This window comes from Protomyctophum parallelum (assembly GCF_964188405.1).
Source record: "Protomyctophum parallelum genome assembly, chromosome: 1".
Taxonomy (NCBI): domain Eukaryota; kingdom Metazoa; phylum Chordata; class Actinopteri; order Myctophiformes; family Myctophidae; genus Protomyctophum; species Protomyctophum parallelum.
In genome coordinates, this window is record NC_139697.1 from 68929325 (window position 1) to 68949943 (window position 20619).

The following is a 20619-nucleotide window of genomic DNA, read 5'->3' on the forward strand; positions in this document are numbered from 1 at the left end:
AGTCATAGTCGTCCGTCCTATTAATCAGCCTGTATGACAGTCGCTTGTAAGCGGCCAATAGAGCACCGAAGTCTGACGTCACTTTCAGTAGAGGGCGCCAGTACACAGGTTCATGTATTTTTTTAGTTGCATTATAATCCCCATAGGGGGATTTTAGATTGCTTCATATAAGAACTATATTTGAAAAATAAACCGACCACCCCGGCCTTTCTGTCAGGGGAGTGGCTGTGTGTCGTTAATGATGTTCATTAATATTTGATACAGCCAGTTTCTGGAGAAAATGGAATTAATGTGGCCGCAAAAGCCTTGAAACTACATATGAAGGCAATGTCGCTGCTAAACGCAAGGCCGTCAACACATTGCGTTCCTGAGATCCCTCGTTGACATAAGCTCAGCTGGTGGTGACTCAACTCGTACTAACCACGAAACATTAAATATCAATAAAATAAAAATAAAAATAAACGTAATTAACATTCAGTTTATGTTGTGTGACAGGCAGATGCAGCCACCCGCCTATCCGGAAATGTAGTCTCTGGGTTATTTGACTCGTTTCTAACGCTTATTTTGTTACTCTTTGGGTATATTTGTACATTTCCACCTTCAGTCGATGCTTCATATCCATATGAGTGAAAAGGCTGGGGTGATCGGTTTATTTTTCAAACGCAGTTCTTATATGAAGAGATCTAAAATCCCCCTATGGGGATTATAATGCAAATAAAAAATACATGAACCTGGGGACTGACGCCCTCTACTGACAGTGACGTCAGGACTTCGGTGCTCTATAGTCCCATCGATGCATCCCAGAGCCAGAGGGACGGTGCAGGTGCAGATGGAGCCTTCCAGTCCTTGACCAACAGCCTCCTACCTGACATAATGGCCGTTTGTATCCATTCAGCTAAAGGAGGAGCATGTTGTAGAGCTATTGAGAACTAGAACTGCACTCTGTCGAGTGCATACTTGCTTGTTGCACACTAGTAGGCCATAAATGGCCAACTAGTGCGCAAGCAGAGCGCGCAAGTACTTTCGACCGTCACTTTTGATGTGTATGCACCGTCCCAGCAAATTGTGCCTGATACGGCAGTGGTGCCAGATTACATACATGTATACACAGGAGCATTACCTTTAATCCTCCCAACACTAAAACATATCGTCATTACGTCACCATCGAAAACCAATTACACTCTGGCATTGGGTCCTTTAATCCACATATTTCTTACGTCATCATTGAGAGCTAGTCATACATATACTATATATATGTAATTTGTAAGTTGATTAGCGGTATACTGTGGTTACTTTGCGCCAAAAAACGTCCCAACCCTGCTGGGACCAGGTTACATACATGTATACACAGGAACATTACCTTTAATCCTCCCAACACTAAAACATATCGTCATTACGTCACAATCGAAGACCAATTACACTCTGGCTTTTAGTCCTTTAATCCACATATTTCTTACGTCATCATTGAGAGCTAGTTATACATATACACACCATGTACTCTGGTCTGAGAGCTAGTTATACATATACACACCATGTACTCTGGTCTGAGAGCTAGTTATACATATACACACCATGTACTCTGGTCTAGTTATACATATACACACCATGTACTCTGGTCCCAGCAGATCAAGCACAATTTGCTATTTTATTTTACAAATTACATATATATAGTATATGTATGACTAGCTCTCAATGATGACGTAAGAAATATGGTCATGTATGTAATCTGGTCCCAGCAAATCAGGCACAATTTGCTGTTTTATTTGCATACGCATCAAAAGTGGCGGGTTGGCTGGGACGGTGCATACGGACCAGGCGAAACTATTACTTGCGCGCTCTGCTTGCGCAAGTAAATAGCAGATCTAAAAGCTCATAGCGGGTGCCGTGCTACGAGCTTGTAGATCTACTGTGGCGCATCTCTTCTTTGAATGTGGCGCAAATCTTTGAATATACCTATGTTATTTCTGAGAAAACATTTTTTTAGCTCAAATCTTTGCTGCGCTGGGGGATCCATGGAACTACATATTTTCAAATGGGGGTTGGCGGCCAAATACATAATCTTTGGGGTTCTTGACGTGAAATATGGAGCACCACTGTTAGAAATATACTGTAGGTATTTCAGAAAACTGTCAGGATTTAGAAGACATTTTTTAAATTTCGACGTCAGGCCTAAATGGGTTCAATATACAGGACTTTTACTTGTAGCAGAGTATGGTGGTTTTGCCACTTCTTCCACCACAGTCTGTATCCCAATATTCCCCCTGGCTGGCACAGCTGGGGAAGCTGGGAAGAGCCTAGTCTCCTCCTTAATACCTGCGTCGCTATGGCAACAGTGACGTCGTCGGCCACTGCTAGAGGAAAACGACAGAGAGGGGTACGGTACGAGTTGAACGAAATGAGGAGCAAAATGAGGTGGTGCAAAGTAACTAAGTACATTCACTCGAGTATACTGTACTTTAACCTCCACTTAACCCATTTAGACCTGACTTTTTTTTTAAGTCTCCTAAATCCTGTCAGTTTTCTGTTTCTATATCAGTGGTGCTCAATATTTCATGTCAACTATATGTAATTGGCCACCGACCCCCCCCCCCCCCCCCCACCCCCCCCCCCCCCCCCCCCCCCCCCCCCCCCCCCCCATCTGAAAATATGTTGTTCCAGGTACCTCCCCACCCAGAAGCAAAGATTGCTCTGAAAGAATATAAAGAAATGGGTAAAAATGGGACCCAATGCCTCCCCACTTGGCACTCAAATCAACTAATCAAATGATTCCCGATTCCCAACCACGGGTGGGACTCGACAAAGGGTGAATGAAGGAAGTGCTGGCTGGGAAATAATTACTGAATCCAAGTGGGTGCAGTTCAGCAGAGAGAGATCACAACTTAATTGTTTCTGATCTGGAATTATATACACATATAAATTCATATAAAAATATATAAAAGTGCCTGAATTTATATCACACACACAAACAGTTCCTCCTCCTAATTGACCAGGAACATCCGTGTTGAATATACACAAACTATGAAGATATTATCTGGAAGATCTGAGACCATTTCGCTGACTATGGGATTTGTAGTGAATCTCAGCATGAACCGTGAATGTTACACTACGCAGGAGAACAGTATTGCATCCAAGAATAGTACAGTATATTAGAATGGTATGAAAGACCCCCCCCCCCCCCCCCCCCCCAGACCAGATTATGGTGGCTGGGGTTCAAGTGCTTATGTGTCGCCACCGAACGAAATAACCGTGAAATCGTTTGGACGCACTTTTAACCACAGATGTGGTTTTCACATGACTGCTCGGCCTCAGAAGACCTCCTGTGCAGTCTGTACAGTTTTACACTTGAAATGTAATTTGATTATTTTTGCGTGAAATGAATGAGTAAACGGCAATGTGAAAAATGTATGAAATGTTCAAAGGCACTCATGGTCTTTTTTCTGCCGATTTTACAACCATAACATTTCAGTACTTTTTGGATGTTGCTAGGACGAGACTCTAATATTCTGCATGTTTCTCTCTCCCCCCCCCCCAGCTCTTTCGGGAGGTGCGAATTATGAAAGGTTTACATCACCCAAACATAGGTAAGGAACATGCAGGCATCTCAGTGCACTATATACAGAAGTGCGAGTGCGTGCGTATGTGCGTGAGTGCGTGTGTATGTGCGTGAGTGCGCTGCGTGCAGCTTGTTCACATGTGCAGTATGCATTTCTGCGAGTGTATGTTTAGCCTAAATAGCCGCCGTGTGTGTGAGCAGACGGAAGCATTTGTCTGAAGCCCGAGTGAATAGGCTTTAGAGGCGGCAAGCTGACCGTAGCATCGCCTGCAACTCCTCGTGCCTCGGTATGGAGGTCATTGGGTTGGGGGGAGGGGAGGGGAAAGGGATTTTCTAAAGCTGATATGGATTGAAAAAAACAAAACGACAAAAAAATAAAAACATTCCCACTGCATCAGTAGTAGTAGTAGTATTGGTATTAAGGCACGAGGCAGACTTTCTATTAATTTGTGTGTGTGTGTGTGTGTGTGTGTGTGTGTGTGTGTGTGTGTGTGTGTGTGTGTGCTTGCGTGCGTGCGTGCGTGCGTGCGTGCGTGCGTGCGTGCGTGCATGCGTGCGTGCGTGCGTGCGTGCGTGCGTGTGCATGCGTGTGCGTGCGTGTGCGTGCGTGCGCGTGTCTCTATATGTATTCATAGTTTTAATCTGATTGTGTTTTTGGCCAACAGTGCAGCTGTTTGAGGTGATTGAGACAGATAAGACCCTTTACCTAATCATGGAATATGCCAGTGGAGGTGAGTGCCTGTGTGATGGAACTATTGATGGAACTATATGACAGGAAGTGATGTCACACTGCTAGCAGCCTGTGCACACGTTTGTGTGATATTGTGGCTCTGTACTATTTCGATAATCAGAGGCAAAACAGATCTACAGCACACACACGTACATTTGTTTAAGTATTTCTTTAGAAACATTTTCATAACAAAAACCCTTAACACTGTCCATTTAACTTTTACATAATTGTTCGTTGCTGTCGGGAGGAAACCTCATAACTCAATTTTTTATGTTTTTGCATAAATCAGTGCTATTGAACACCCTTTACTTCTGTGTGTTGTTTCGAAAATATTTAACCAATGGAAAAAACGCTTTGGACAAAACCTCTTAACTCCATTGGACCCTCAAACCGTCTGCTAAAGCAACTAACTCCACCACCTCTCTCCCTCTCATGGAAGTAATTGACAATATATAAAGTCACAACACCAACTTTGATGGGGCAGTATTGCTTTGTTTTGAAAATATATGGTTTTCTTAATTTCCTGAAAAATTAACAATTTGGAGTTAAGAGGTTTCTTCCCGACAGCAGAGATATACTATAATTATTGTACATATGGTATAATTGTAAATTGATTCTCACAAGACTCCATATACTGTAAGTCAATGTTGCACAAATGTTGTATGATCACATTGTAAGCTCTAGTGTGTAACGTGGGTGATGTCAGCAAATAATTAAAATAATTTGTTTATAATACTTAAACCTTAGTAGCCCAATTTCATTAGCTCTTATTCCACCTCCAATTCAGGTGAAGTGTTTGACTACCTCGTATCTCATGGGAGAATGAAGGAGATCGAAGCCAGGGCCAAATTCCGCCAGGTAGGTCCTCCTCACTGTCATTCAATGTCTTGGAAACCGTGGGGGGGCACGGTGGCACAGTTGGTAGTGCTGTCGCCTCACAGCTAGAAGGTCCTGGGTTCGATTCCCGCTGGGGACGCTGTGGGCACTGGGTGCGTGTCCTCTCCTCCGCGTCATCAGTGCCCATACACGAGGGCGGCGGGGTTGGCGAAAGGGCCCTTCTGTGTGGAGTTTGCATGTTCTCCTCGTGTCCCCTATAGGGTAGGTACTCTCACATGTTCTCCCCGTGTCCCCTAGGGTAGGTACCCTCACATGTTCTCCCCGTGTCCCCTAGGGTAGGTACCCTCACAAAAAAATGCAGTAATCCTGGTCTCTAAACTACCTAATGGAGGGGAAAGGAACTGGTCGGAATAACGTGTTCCTTCCACACGCTACGTCCGGCTGGGGAAACTCTCCCCTGTCAGGTGAAAAGAAGCAGCTTGGACTCCTCATGCATAGAAGGAAGCATGAGGTCAGTCCGCTGCCCCACCCAGGTTGGCAAAGGAAGTGTAGCACCCACTAAATGAAAAAATGGGTTCGTGGGAGTCGTGGGATAAAACATAAAAAAAAAAAAAAAATGTCTTGGAAACAGAGTTAAATGAACACTGAGGATGTTACATTGTGGCTCCTGAACTCTTGGACTGTTCTCATCTTCCACATTGTGGCCCCTGATCTCTTGGACTGTTCTCCTCATCTTCCAGATTGTGTCTGCTGTCCACTACTGCCACCAGAAGAATATTGTCCACAGAGATCTAAAGGTGAGATATGTCATTTAATGGAGGCTTAAAATGCTGAGGATTTTATTTTAATCTACAAAATATATAGGCCTAATCCATGTGAAAAGGGGCTGTACTAGACATGAAACTATATATCGTGGATCAATTTAAATCGATATAAATCTCGTATGACTCAGGCGGAGAACCTTCTGCTTGATGCCGATGCCAACATCAAGATCGCCGACTTCGGCTTCAGCAATGAGTTCACACTGGGCAACAAGCTGGACACGTTCTGTGGCTCGCCACCCTATGCTGCTCCGGAGCTGTTCCAGGGCAAGAAGTACGATGGGCCGGAGGTGGATGTCTGGAGCCTTGGGGTCATTCTCTACACGTTGGTCAGTGGCTCACTGCCCTTTGACGGGCAGAACCTCAAGGCAAGTGAAAAGAGACGGGCTCGTATGTCTCAGGCGTATGTCAATTAGGTTTTTCTTTTCTTCAAGCATAATTAGTTTGTGCCTCAATTGTTGATAGCAGAGAAATGCAGTAGTTGTTATTTAGTTAGTTAGTTAGTTAGTTAGTTAGTTTAATTTATTGTCCACGTGTGGAAATTTGTCTTCGGTCTCAACAACAGTAAAAACAAACAGCAAGTTCAACAGCAACAACACTTACACAATTATTTTCATGGCAAAATTGCAGGACAACAGTGGCAAATACATAAAAAAACAAATCTAGCGAGACATGGTATCATTTAGTGCCTTAATGGCATTATAGGAATGAAGGAATTTTTAAAGATGTTACGGTTAGCTTTTGATACTTTGTACCGTCTACCTTGTAGATACAACTTAATTGTTTCTGTCTCTTCCCAATGATTTTTGAGGCTAGGAGCTTGCTTCTTCCTTTTACATTAAGATTGCCATACCACATTGCCATGTTAAAAGTCAGATTTACAACATACTACAACAAGGCTACAGTTATGCTCTTTGGGAAAAATAGCCGAGTCACAGGCAAAGCCACATCATTAAGCAGTGTATTAGCATTGCTGTGAATTAACACTCACTCAATAATTAACGACTGTTTAATTCAAACAATGATGGCCCCGCAGCCACAGCTATACAAATCATATCAACGTCATGAAATGGCCTCATTGCTAACGCTTTCTTCGCTACGTTTAGCTCAGAAACAGGGCTGTGTTTTTGGGGAATCAAACCGGTGAATGAAATCAAGATTAATTTATACTCACAACGGGTCTAGCAGTGTCATCACATGAGTCTACAAGAAGCAATTACATATATACTTTTAGGGGACTTTTAACATATAAGAATACACTAAACATGTATAATAATAATTGGGCTCTAATGATATATGTCCTCATCATGACCACAGTCACGGGTATGCTGATATATGCTCTAAAAGTGTGGAAAAAAAACGTTTTCGTTTCACCACGTCTTTAAAATCACTGACCCTCTCCACTGCAACAACCATTGAAGTACAGTAGATACTATAGGGCCATGTTCTGCCTCCTGTAGACCACTGATCAGCTCATTGGTCTTGTTGACATTGAGAGAGAGAGAGAGAGAGAGAGAGGTTGATCTCCTGACACCATAATGTCAATGATCTGACCTCGTCCCTGTAGGAAGACTTGTCGCCCTTGACAATCCGCCGGCCCATCGCTGTTGTCACTATACTTGACATTGACATTGACATTGGAGCTGTGCGTGAGCGGCCTTGCAACAGTTGCATGGCAGTAGAAGAGGACTCAGTCAGCACACAGCCCTAAGGCGGTCGGTGGTTCTCAACCTGTGGGTCCTCCTGACTCCCAGGGGGGTCCACACATGACTTGGGCGGGCCGGGCCATTATTTGGTTACAGTTCCTGTCGAGCATGTTTTTTTGTGTCCTTCATTAAATAGAGAGAGAGAGAGAGAGAGAGAGAGAGAGAGAGAGAGAGAGAGAGAGAGAGAAAGAGAGCGTGAGAGCGTACTGTATCACCACACAGCCATTGAATGTTCTGAAATCCTGATGGTTTCATCGTAAGCTGTATAGCCTTTGATTGCATTTGAATAAAACTATTTGATACAAAAAATAATAATTTGATACACATACTGTAAGTAGGCTATCACTCACATGTTACTGATGATAGAGAATGTAATGACAATCACAATCTCTTAATACAAGTTTCCGCCGCGCAGTGTTACACATGTACTCTGCAGCCGCACTGAGGCACTTGGGCATTATTACACAGCGTCCGCCTCTCTCTCCATATTATCGTTTGATAGAGGCGTATAAAAATCATGATTTATACACCTAATGATAATAGACACTTCACAGATTACAGACAACTTTGATTTATAAAATATCTGCGTAGAATTGGCTGAGTAATATGTGGCCCGAGTTAAAATACCGGTGTCTACAACCAAGATTGTTGAAGTTGAAGTTTGGGATATGCGGTGAAGTCTCGCACTGAGAATAGCAGACCTACAGGCTACAAGTGTTGCCCCCGTGGCGCACTGTGAGCTTGTAGATCTTCATTCCATAAAACAACTTCATTCCATAAAATATACAGTCAGTGGTGTGCACAGACATTTAGAGGGGCAGGTGCTCAAGTGAAAAAAGGGCACCTTGTGCAGCGCGTGGAACCAGCCTTAATAGTGTGAGATTTATAGATTTTGGGGCCTAAATAATACATTAGAAGCTTTTTAAACAAGAATTGATCAATGTCACCATGGTCCACATACTGTACAGTGTACAAAAAAAAGGGGGGGGGGGGGTTCAAAATGGCACATTGCTGAAAAGAGCAGGGGTGCTCTAGCACCCCCTAGTGTCTATCTGTGCACACCACTGTATACAGTAAATGATGGTGAAGAGACAGCAAATAATAGCTCCGGTGTTTAAATAGACTGGGGCGTTTAATTCGCAAAACAAAGACCCCTGCTGGTTATTAGGTATAGTTGACGGGTATTTGTGCTGGGGCTACAATTTGGAAATGTACGGTACATAACCCTAGCGTGACGTCATACTGAACATGGTGTGTAAAGGGCCTCACACACCATCTGCGAACGCCGCGCGTCAAAACAGCCGCCTCCGTTATTTTCAATGAACCTATCGCACACCGGCGGCGTCCGACGCGCGCTGGATAGAAACCAGTTCTATTTTCCAGGCGTTGCCGCGCGGCAACGCGCTGTGCCGTGTCGCTGCAAACCCGGTGTGTGTTGGGCTTAAGTCACAATGCTACATCAAACGACAAGTTGACACTGGCTAAGTGTTAACTGAATCACTGCAGCGTAGTGTGTCAAGGCAAAATCCTTGTATGTTTTTATTCAGGGCATTTTCAAAAGCATGAGCTAGTTTTGACACTACTGTCCATTATGTTGACGAGGAGCACGTTAATTAAATTGGCCTACTGACATCATGCCATTAGAAGCTTACAAATTAGTAGATTCAAGTCTTGTTCTCATTGCCTTTTATTAGAGGTTTTAATGAGCAGGTTTAATGTTTGTCTTTCCTAGACAAAACATTAAAAACGTCACTGACAATGGACAAGATTTTAATGTTTGTTTCGTCACTACTATGTTTGTTTTGTCTGTCACTGAGCAAATCGGCATATGATGTTATGTTATATCGCAATGATAAGCGTTGGTATAAAGCGCTTGACTTTGCACGGGTGTTGATTTTTATTTCTATGCCTTAGCATTAGAGATGTTAATTGTTTTTGGAACGTGATTGACAACGGCCCACAGGAACTGAGAGAGCGGGTGCTGAGAGGGAAGTACCGCGTGCCCTTCTACATGTCCACAGACTGCGAGGGGATACTACGGCGATTCCTCGTCCTCAACCCCACCAAACGCTGCACCCTAGACGTAAGAAGGGCCATAAAAACAGCCCTATATTTGTGTTACACTGTGTAGTCAGAGTGCCGCACTACGAGCTTGCAGGTCTGCTATTTCTTTTTCATCATGAAAATGTGGGGCAAATCTTTGAACATATATATTCAAAAGCTTTGCTTCTGGGGGGGGGGGGGGTCCTTGCAACAACACATATAATTTTTGTTATTCATGTCCTCACTGTATTGCATTACTGCTTGTTTTTTAATGTCGTTGCTTGCTTTTCTTTTATTCTCCATTGTCTGTAAAGCACTTTGAGCTATACAGGAGCTATACAGGTGCTATACAAATAAAGTTTTATTATTATTATTATTATTTCAGAAAACTGACAGGATTTAGAAGATATTTTTTTAGATTTCGACATCAGGCCTGAATCTCAGAAATGAATTAGCAATGGGTTCCTCCGCCAGATGTCCAAATGACCAAAGGGTTTTTCCAATTCATGCAGAAAATAAGGTCTGTGGATAACACAAGTTTCATGTTTTCCACACAAATTACACCTGTTAATATCTCAACCGTGAAATTCGAAGCTGCTAGATTTTAATTTTATTTACTTATTCTAATCACATGTATGGTTCAAGTAGTAATAGTAGAGTGTGTGTTTGGGTTGATTATCTTTGTGTGCTACGTTAAAATTGAAAATCTGCAGTGGGGAACCCTTTAAAGGAGAATTCTGGAATAAAATCCATTCATTCAAGTTTTATTTATTCTCGAAATTCTCGAGTAATCAAACTCACGTTCAGTGTCGTCGAGTAATACAATATGATATAGAAAAACATCACAATACATCAGAAGATCAGGAAAATAAAGACAAAGAATACAATAAAAGGTATACATGTGAAATTACATAGGTTTACAAATAAAAAGCTAAAACAAATTTCTAATAAAAGCTAAAACAAATTTCAAAATGATCTAAAAACAGTTACACATTGTGGGGATCTGTATGCTCACCAAGGTTCTAAAACAATGCAAGGGTACCAATGTGGTCAATTTTAACGTCTTTTGTAGGTCGTACCATGTATTAGGGCCACAGAAGCTAAATGCAGATTTATCTAGTTCAGAGTTTACTTTTGGTACCTTGAATTTTCCTACCTCAATCTGAAGTGGTACAGGTTAAAAATGTACATAACTCCATCCAGAGCGCTACCGCAGCTCAGAGCAACATGTGCACTGGGTCTTATATGCTAGTTATGTTATTATGAATTTTACGACATCCCATTTGGGACAAAACACGCGGAGCTTATCTGGTCATTATGAAAGACCGATTAAAAGGAAGGAAAAAAATCCGCTCCTATCCAGCAGAATAACAAACACTCCAACTGATATCTCGAGGTTGTTTATTTCCCCAAGACAACGTGAAAAACTGCAACACAAAACATAACAATATCCTTTTACACGCAATGAAACATGAAATATGAATGTCCTTGTTGTCAGTCAATCATGATGTTCGTATTATATATAAACAAACACAATGAGATGTAAACAAACAATTAAACAATTGACAGAATTACAACACTGTTTACAAACAAAGAAAACAACAACATGTAACATACCGTGTGCGCCTTCTGCAGATTATTTTAGGAGTGCTACTTTATCTTCTCTTATATTCTTTATTTAAGGACACTCTTTTTAGACGTGGGAAGAGCTCCTTGCACCACTGAAACTCAGCTTGTTCTGACTGAGTTCAGCTCACACAGGTGCAATCAATGCTGCCTAACTCTAATCACAGGGCTCTGCTCCTGCATGCCCTTCTAGGTCATAATGAACAGCAATAAAAGACCAGGCACCACACACAGCATGCAAATACAATATGTACCCAAATAAACATACATATAATGTTCACATATTATACATTTTCAGAAAGGTAAGCAATAAAATAGAATATTACAAAATACCCATTGCTGGGACAGCTACAGCGTAAGACCCAGCCTGCACGGTCGGAGCTGCGGTGCGCTCTGGGTGTAATTTTGTCCAGAATTCTCCTTTAAAGGAGAATTTTGGACCAGAAGGCTTTCTTGCCTTTATTTGTAGTTGTTACGTCCCCACCAAAGAGGTCCAGGTGTTATTTTGTGCAAAAACGGCTATTTCCCATACCATAAGCCCTCAATGGGGCGTTGGGTTTTAGTGCTAATTCGCTTATTACCATCTAAATAACTAGTAAAGTGTGCCGCTTGGGATACTACTTACATCAGTGGTTCCCAAACTCTTTCGTGTCAATGACCCCCAAATCAACATTTATTAACACTCAATGTACAGTACATTATTTATCTCGCTGTGTATTGCAATTCCAGGAAGACGATGTAAAGTGAAACCCAACGCCTGCCTTGCGTATCTAATCCAGACTGTTTTGTCGTCCACAGCAAGTGATGAAGGACAAGTGGATAAATTCAGGGTACGACTCGGCAGATCTGAAGCCTCACATAGAGCCTGTGGAGGACTATAGTGATGCAAGTCGCATAGGTGAGTCAGTGATTGTTTGGTTGATTGATTAATTGATTGGTTAATTGATTTAAGTATTTATTAACGCGTCCAGTGTGCAGGGACCTTTACAGTACATCTCAAGCACAACTCAATACAAAACTGTTAACTAGTGTGGACGACATCATAAGGCATTACACTTGTTTACAATAGGGTCCACCGTGTTCAATTCATCATAAGTCACATGACTCTATTTTGAGTCCCTTCAGTCGCAGCCTCCATCTTGGCTCTGCAGTGTATTAGTGTCATATGTCATATGTCAAATGTCATGTCATATGACATACTGCTTCATTCATCATTCACATGCCAACGTCTGGCTTTTGTGTGTGACGTCATGTGACAGTCAAGTCTATGGACTTTGTATGTTTGTCTTATTCATGCCCCCCGCCCCCCTTTTAAGCATGCCCCCTGTGACGTCATTTGGCAGCCAAGTCTATGTCTACTTTTTGATGTTTGTCTTATATTATTCATATAATAATTCTAGCTAAAATTGGTTACTGTAAGCTACGTCCCTGAACAATTCAACATTGATAATTTGCTTAGGATCAGTGTTGTTTTTGGCAGCAAATTTAGATTTTAATTTTAATCATAGTCTTTTGAATAGTTTCCATTTAGTTTAGTCACATTTTAGTCACCTGGAATGTTTTAGTGTTATTCCAGTTTTAGTCGACTAAATATCATAAGATTTTAGTCGACTTAAATCTACAGTTGATTTAGTCGGCTAAAATGTATTTTGGAGGGCCTTGATGCCGTCGCAATGACTGTTTTTACACTTGCTGAAAATAGCCGATCTACAAGCTCAGCTTGTAGATCGGCTATTTTCAGCATGTGACTGATTGAAAAATGACTTATACAGTACTTGTCCACTAGTCCCTTCCTAACATTTTAGTCTAGTTTTTATTTGTTGACGAAATCGTCATGAAATGTAAGCTTATCCTAATCACAGTACACATCATGTCTTCAGTCATTTTCAAGTTACTGTAGTCAGTAGTCACTTCAGTTCAGCACAGCTGTATTGTATTGTAGTATTGAATCGAGAATCATTTTGAATAGAGAATAGTTTTGAAACTGGAAGCAAAAATGCTTTAGAATTTGAAAGATAAATCGTTTTTGGATTGAGAATCGAGTTGAATCGAATCGTGACCCCAAAGAATCGGAATCGAATGGTGGGACACCCAAAGATTCGCAGCCCTACTGCTTAGGATGTACTGTAGTGGAACAACAACAACATACACATATACAATCGGAACTCAGTACAACATGCTCTGTTTGCCTTGTTTCCCTCAGAGGTGATGGTTGGAATGGGGTTCACACCAGAGGAGATCAAGGATGCTCTGCTTAATCAGAAATACAATGAGGTCACCGCCACCTACCTACTGCTAGGCCTCAAAAACGAGGTAAGCTGGCAGAGATTAAAATAGGGTGCATTTTGCATCCCAAAACGCAGTGTATGGTTAATAAGGGACACAGCTAAATCACAGCAAGTTCCTTAGCTCAGTGATTCTCAACCAGTTTGAAATGCATTAGGCCATGGACCCCCATTTAAAAATTGTCTGTTAATTGAATTGAGTTAAAATGAGAGTGTACACACTCTTGAGTTACAGACCCATAATGTGTCCATTTGGTTCCTACTGGTAAGCGGTGATGTAAATAGGTTTTCAATGTAATGAGTCCCGGGATGGTCATTTTATGAGTCCCACTTCAACGACGTTTTTTTTTTTTTTTTTTTACAAATTGCAGCATTTAACTACCATTTCATTTTATATGGTTATAATGTGGTTATATTCATGTAGAAAACAGAGGAAGAAATGATTATTATAACTAAAGCTATAGCAAAATAAACTAGAATAAAAAACAGTACAGTAGTACAGTAGTGCATCCCGTGGATGCAGAGGTCGTTGTTTTATTGACATTTTGGCGGTCATTGTCCGGGGACCCCCAGGGGTCCTTGAGGGAGTTCCAGGGGGTCCCCAGCTAAATGATAGTTTGGAACCAAATGGACCCTTATGGGTCTGTAACTCTGAGAGTGATACAAATGGAACCAAATGGACGGGTACACTCTCAGAGTTAAATTAACATTGATTTTACAATATAAATTGGGGGTCTCAGAGATAGAATTGCCATTAAATGTAGACTAATTAATATCCATGTCAAACTGGGGTGGGGGTCCTTGAAATTAAACCGGTTGAGAATCACTGCTGGGAAAATAATAATTCAAATGTATAATTTGTTGAAAGTGATTTTAGCTATGTTTTTCTTTGTTTTTTATTTCTCCTATGTTTTTTATTTCTTATTTTATATTTTATTTTACTATGTTTTATTTTGAGTTAGTGTTTGTAAACAATTGTAAGTATTGCCTATGTTAAATGTTTGTCTGTGTCGGACCCCAGGAAGACTAGCTTTTGTCAAGGCAAAAGCTAATGGGGATCCTTATAAGCAATAAACAATAAACTGCTAGAGCCGTAAAAAATATTCTCTTATGGGGGTCCCTGGCAATTATTATTTTCAAACGGGGGTCCACGGGTTGATTAGTGTCAATTTGGGGGTCCTTGACATGAAAAGGTTTGGGAACCACTCTTATAAGAAGCTTATATACCTGGGCCTCTCACAGTGGTGGAAAGTAAATAAGTACTTTTACTTAAGTAAAACAATTATTGAGTACTTTTTCCACCACTAGCCTCTCACTGTTCTGTTCTGTTCTGTTCTCCTCCAGGACGGCAGTGAGGCCCGCTCCGCCAGCAGCCTGTCGCTGGCCCGGGTGCGACCCAGCCCCATCACCAACGGAACCAACAAGCACCCCTCGACGGCGGCCACGGGCTCCTCGTCCTCGTCCTCCTCGTCCTCGCACAGCAAGACGCAGCGCAGCGCCTCCACCTACCACAGGCAGAGGAGGCACAGCGATTTCTGTGAGTTCTTTTTTTTTGTTGCTATACTGCAGGGGCCAATGCAGGGGCCAATGCAGGGGCCAATGCAGGGGCATATACTGCAGGGGCCAATGCAGGCGCTGTCTGGAATGTGCGTCCACGGTATACGGTATGTATCGCGATATGTGTTGATTTAGAATAATGACCGTGTCTTACTACTACACATGAGTCCTAGATGGCCAATTGCCGATGTTTTGACTCGCCCCCCCCCCCCCCCCATGTGATGAAATATTCACAAAACACAAATCCATATGAGTGAATTTTGAAGATTAGAATTAGCAAGTAATGCTCGTATCCTGTGTTGTTTTCCTCAACTAAAACTATGATTCACTGACGAAAACGAAATGGAAACCAAATGCGTTCCTCGCAGGCGTTTGAAAGGCCCTCGCGGCTGCATTCTGCCGCACATGCCGAGGCGTCATTCTCTCGTTATTATTTTCCCACCACGGAGTAACCTCGCATCTCGGAGGACTAGTCGAGACAGGCAGTGTCGGTAGGCCAATCAGAGGCAGGTGGGGCGTTACCGTGTCTATGCTCAGACGTACACTAGATATACGTGTAACTACTGTACATACCACGTCAGACTAAAACCCTCAACGTGGCTCAGCTGCAGCATACCTGAGGCGCAGGTTGCATATCGAAAATCACGTTTCATGTCGAAATATATACTGTAGCTCCGTAACCATTCCTAACGGAGCTAATCGAATCAAGGTTCAAGGTTGTCTTTATTTGTCTCCCTTGGGAGAAATTTGTCTTGGAGACAGAGTCACAGCTGCATACAAATAACATACACGTTCACATAAGAAAAACACCATGAAACATACAAAATAGAGATATTGCACACATTCCCTTGATAAAGTGCAGTTTAGTCAATAAAGTACATTCGGCAATCTCTGATTGAGCATTTTGATTGACAGGGGAACAAATGAGTGTTCAAATCTATTATACATATACCGTGGAGAATACTGTAGGATGTAACTATAGTATAGGCTGCTACTCACATATAGTTGTGCCTGCCGTCTGTGGCTGTGATGAATGGGTACAGCTTCGGGGTACTGTACTTATCCCATAGAAAAAGTACTGGATTTTCATTACATGTTCATAAGACTACTTGGAAGATGTTGAAACTGCTTGCCCTGCATGAGTTCTTGCCCACCCATATAAACCTGTATATAAATATAATCCTAATCCCAACCCATGGTCACTATTGGTACATACAATCCAGTTAATCTACATTTACATGTGCTGTCCTGCGCATATCCATGTACATATGGGGATATACATATATACTGTATTCTCACTTTTTGCATTGAATGCACTTCTAGCTCCATTATGATGTAGGCCCTACTATGCTGTATGTTTGTGTGTGTGTGTGTGTGTGTGTGTGTGTGTGTGTGTGTGTGTGTGTGTGTGTGTGTGTGTGTGTGTGTGTGTGTGTGTGTGTGTGTGTGTGTGTGTGTGTGTGTGTGTTATGCAGTTTTTTATCGTGCTTTGCACTTGCCCATACTAAGCAGTCGGTTAGTACTGTGTACAGTACTGTGTACAGTACTGAAAGCCATTCCACATACTGATACGAGCAGTGTTGTTTTTGGCAGCAAATTTCTATTTTTGTTTCAGTCATTACTATAGTCTCTTGAAATGTTTTCATTTAGTTTTAGTCACCTGGAATGTGTTAGTGTTCAGTCTAGCTTCAGTCGACTAAATAATAAATATCATAAGGTTTTTGTCCTAAAATGTGTTTTGGCGCCGTCGTAATGGCTGATTTTACACTTGCTGAAAATGGCAGATCTACAAGCTCACAGCGGCAATTGGCCATCTAGGACTCATGTGTAGTAGTAAGACACGGTCATTATTCTAAATCAACACGTATCGCGATACATTCCGTATATCGTGGCCTCTGTAGTCTGTGTATAGGCCAAGGGGGCAGTCAGACAGATATTTTGTGAAGCCACTAAGGAAATCGGGACATCCTGAAAGTTCATATAATGGCCTGTTGTGGCGCTGTCATTGGGCCCAAAAAAACCCATATCCCCATAGAGGTCCATGTATTTGGGCCCAACTTCACCTAGACTGTATTACCTTAATAAACATGGTCATGAATACTTTCTGCTTCCAGTCACTAGTTTAAAGTCTCATTTCTCATGTCATAATATTCTTTTTGGAAAATTATGGTCCCATTTATTAAAAAAATTATCATAAAGTTGCGTATGTTCTGAGGGGCGTGGCTACCGTTACAGTCTATGATCGGGAGCCACCCCCCGTTCGAGTCAAAATAAAAAACAACTAGAAAAAGTGCCCTTCTGGGCACAGGTCTCCACCAGGATAGGAATGTAGGACATTGCAGCTTGCCTTCATCTGGTGGTTGGATAAAAGGGCAACAAAAGTAAATCAGGATGGAGTCTGAGAAATCTGAAAGACCGGTTTTGTTGAATGGCTCTAGAGAGACTGTGTACCAATTTGCGTGATGTTTGGACAAAATCTGTAGGTGTACTGTGCAAAAACTTGTTTTGCACAAAGCGGCCTCCTGGTGGCGCTATAACAGGCCGTTCTGGAAAGTTTGGGGCAGAGGTTCATCGTTGGCATCCAGGGAGTGTGTGTGCAAAATGTGGCATCGACCGGGTTAACGGTGGCCGAGATTAGCTGCTCACGGACACACACACACACACACACACACGGACGGACGGACACACACACGGACGGACGGACGGAGTGCAAAACATACTCTCCCCCCATGCCTTCGGCCTGGTGGAGACAACTAAGAAGAAGGGGGGAAGTCCCGCCTCGTTGTCTGGGCCAGCCAATGGCTGGGCCCAAACAGATCTAGAAAGTTGGCGATTTACAATTCAAGGACTGACTGGCTTCATTATACGTCCATATCAGACCCGGCGAACGCTTTGTCCATATGGTATAGGCCTACGTGTCTATCGTGAGGTTGTAGGCAATTTACAAGCCCTACTAGTAGTAACTGAAGTTTTCAAATAATTATATTGGTGTAAAAGTATATTTGCATCTGAGATATAGTAGAGTAGAAATAAAAGTCCAGAAAATTGGAAATGCCTCAAATGTACTTACCGGTAGTTACTTTACACCAGTGGTTCCCAAAGTGGGGTCCGGGGACCCCTTGAGAGAGTTCCCCAGCTGAATGATAGATTAGGAACCAAATGGACCCTTATGGGTGTGTAACAAATTTAACCAAATTTGTATTTTGTACACACTCAGAGTTAAATAAAATTAGATTTTACAATGTAAATTTGGGGTCCCAGAGATAGAAATGCCATTAAATGGGGGGCCCGTAGCCTAATGCATGTCTAACTTCGGGTCCTTGAAATTAAACGGGCTGAGAATCTCTGCTAGAGCCGTAAAAATCTTCTCTTATCAAATCAAATCAAATCTAATTTATTTATTTATTTATATAGGACATTTAAAAACAACTCTCATTGTACCAAAGTGCTTCACTAAGCACAATACAATACAATACAATACAATACAATACAATACAATACAATACAATACAATACAATACAAAGGTGCAAGATCATGTCGGTGATGCAAAGGCTTGTGAATATAAAAATGTTTTAAGTTGTGATTTAAAAGACTCAACGGAGGGTGCAGACCTAACCGCGAGGGGAATGCTGTTCCACAGTGTGGGGGCTGCGACAGCAAAGGCTCGGTCTCCCCCTGAGCCTTTTTTTGTGTGCGGAACCCCTAAGAGACCCCTGTCTGCTGACCTGAGGGTCCTGGTAGAGGGGGGGATAGGATAGGAGGTCGGTGATGTAGGAGAGGGCCAGCCCATTAAGGGCTTTGTACACAAACAGGAGGGTTTTAAACTGGATTCTGAACCGGACCGGCAGCCAGTGGAGAGAGGCCAGGACAGGGGTGTTGTGAACTCTCCTCCTGGTGTCGGGGGGGCCCTGTCATATCTTTTCAATTGGGTGTCCACGGGCTAATTAGTGTCAATTTGGGGGGTCCTTGGCAGTGTGCGGAGCTTCCCCTTTTTTTCCCCCTCATATTCCTTTTGTGGCTCCAGCACCCCTCTAAAGTGTTTTTCAGCAGATGAGCGGTGGTTCCTTTTCCTTGGCATGAAAAGATTGGGGAACCACTGCTTTACACTGGTCTTTATTATGCTAACATTTCAAGTCAAAAGTCAAAGTCGTACGATTTGTCACACATGTTTATACCGCAGTGAAATTTGTTCTCCACATTTGACCCATCTCTTGGAGCGGTGAGCCGCAGCCGTGCCGCACTCGGGAATCATTTGATTAGTAGATTTGACCGCAACCAATCCAACCCATTGATGCCGAGTTCCAATTAAGCAGGGAGGCATTGGGTCCCATTTTTACAGTCTTTGGTATGAACCCGGGCATCGAACCCCAACCCCCACCCCCCGTTTCAGGGCGGACACTCTAACCACAAAAGGCCATACTGTCTGGTGTTTCCTCCTCTCCAAGGTGGCCCCTCCATGCCGGTCATGCACCCCAAGCGGAGCCCCACCAGCACGGGGGACAGGGAGCTGAGGGAGGGGCGCATGCCGTCCCGTAAGGCCAGCTGCAGTGTGATGGGCAGCCACAGCCTGCCTCCCTCCAGCCCCATGGTCAGCAGCGCCAACAACCCCAACAAGTCCGAGATCCCTGACCGCCGCAAAGAGATGACTGCCACCACGGTGAGAGAGAGGGACAACTACAGTATGGTATGTGGCTTCTTCTTTTATTTTTTGGCCTTTATTGATAGTAGGGATCCACCGAAAGGGAAATTCTTGGCAGAAACCGAATATATAGGAAACAGTTGGCCCGAAAACCGAATATGCGAATTATGATTAATATTATATATTTTTTTTTCCTACCATTGCTGTCATGGCTGTACCTTAAAGCTACCTGGTTTATGGCAAAATAAATGGTTATGGCAAAACTTTACTTAAATAATAATCACTATTATGGGTCCATAACACATTTATTCAGCTCTTTTGAATGCATTAATTGCCTACACTATTCTGTGACACATTTTTCTGCCTAATTAGGGCCGAAACCGAATAGGCCGAAAATGCATTTTTAGCCATTTTCTGCTGAATATATTCTGCGATGGGAGGAGAGAGAGAGAAAAGGTGAGAGACACGTAGCAAAGGTAGTCATGAACGGGACTGGAACACATGACACGCTGTCAGGCCAAAGCCTATACAGTATGAGGCATGCGCCTGGACCACTAGGCCAGCGGGCGCCCCCAGTATGGTATGGCTTTGACACCATCACCACATATTAGTTGACAATCAATTGTACACAGGTGATTTCTCTGCATTTTGGATTGGAATATATAATATATTCCAATTTGTCATTTTGATTCACATTATGAATCCAATTTGCATTTCAGTCTGCTCTGTACAGGCTTTGTAAACACAAGTTGCATAATGTGACACAAAAAATGATATACAGTGAGTGTATTATATATACATATGCCCTATGTGACCATACT

At 42.5% G+C, this 20619-nt stretch overlaps 1 protein-coding gene across 1 annotated transcript in view; it reads left to right on the top strand.

Moving 5' to 3' along the window:
- LOC310857017 (MAP/microtubule affinity-regulating kinase 4-like) overlaps window positions 1–20619 on the top strand; it is a gene marked incomplete at its 3' end in the record, with an annotated part of 45959 nt that overhangs the window by 16329 nt on the left and 9011 nt on the right. The window contains 10 exon segments of the mRNA XM_083762614.1: window positions 3533–3581; window positions 4219–4284; window positions 5071–5141; window positions 5861–5917; window positions 6073–6309; window positions 9611–9730; window positions 12115–12214; window positions 13520–13629; window positions 14946–15138; window positions 19605–19816. Of these exon segments, the coding sequence (XP_083618740.1) occupies window positions 3533–3581; window positions 4219–4284; window positions 5071–5141; window positions 5861–5917; window positions 6073–6309; window positions 9611–9730; window positions 12115–12214; window positions 13520–13629; window positions 14946–15138; window positions 19605–19816 (1215 nt within the window).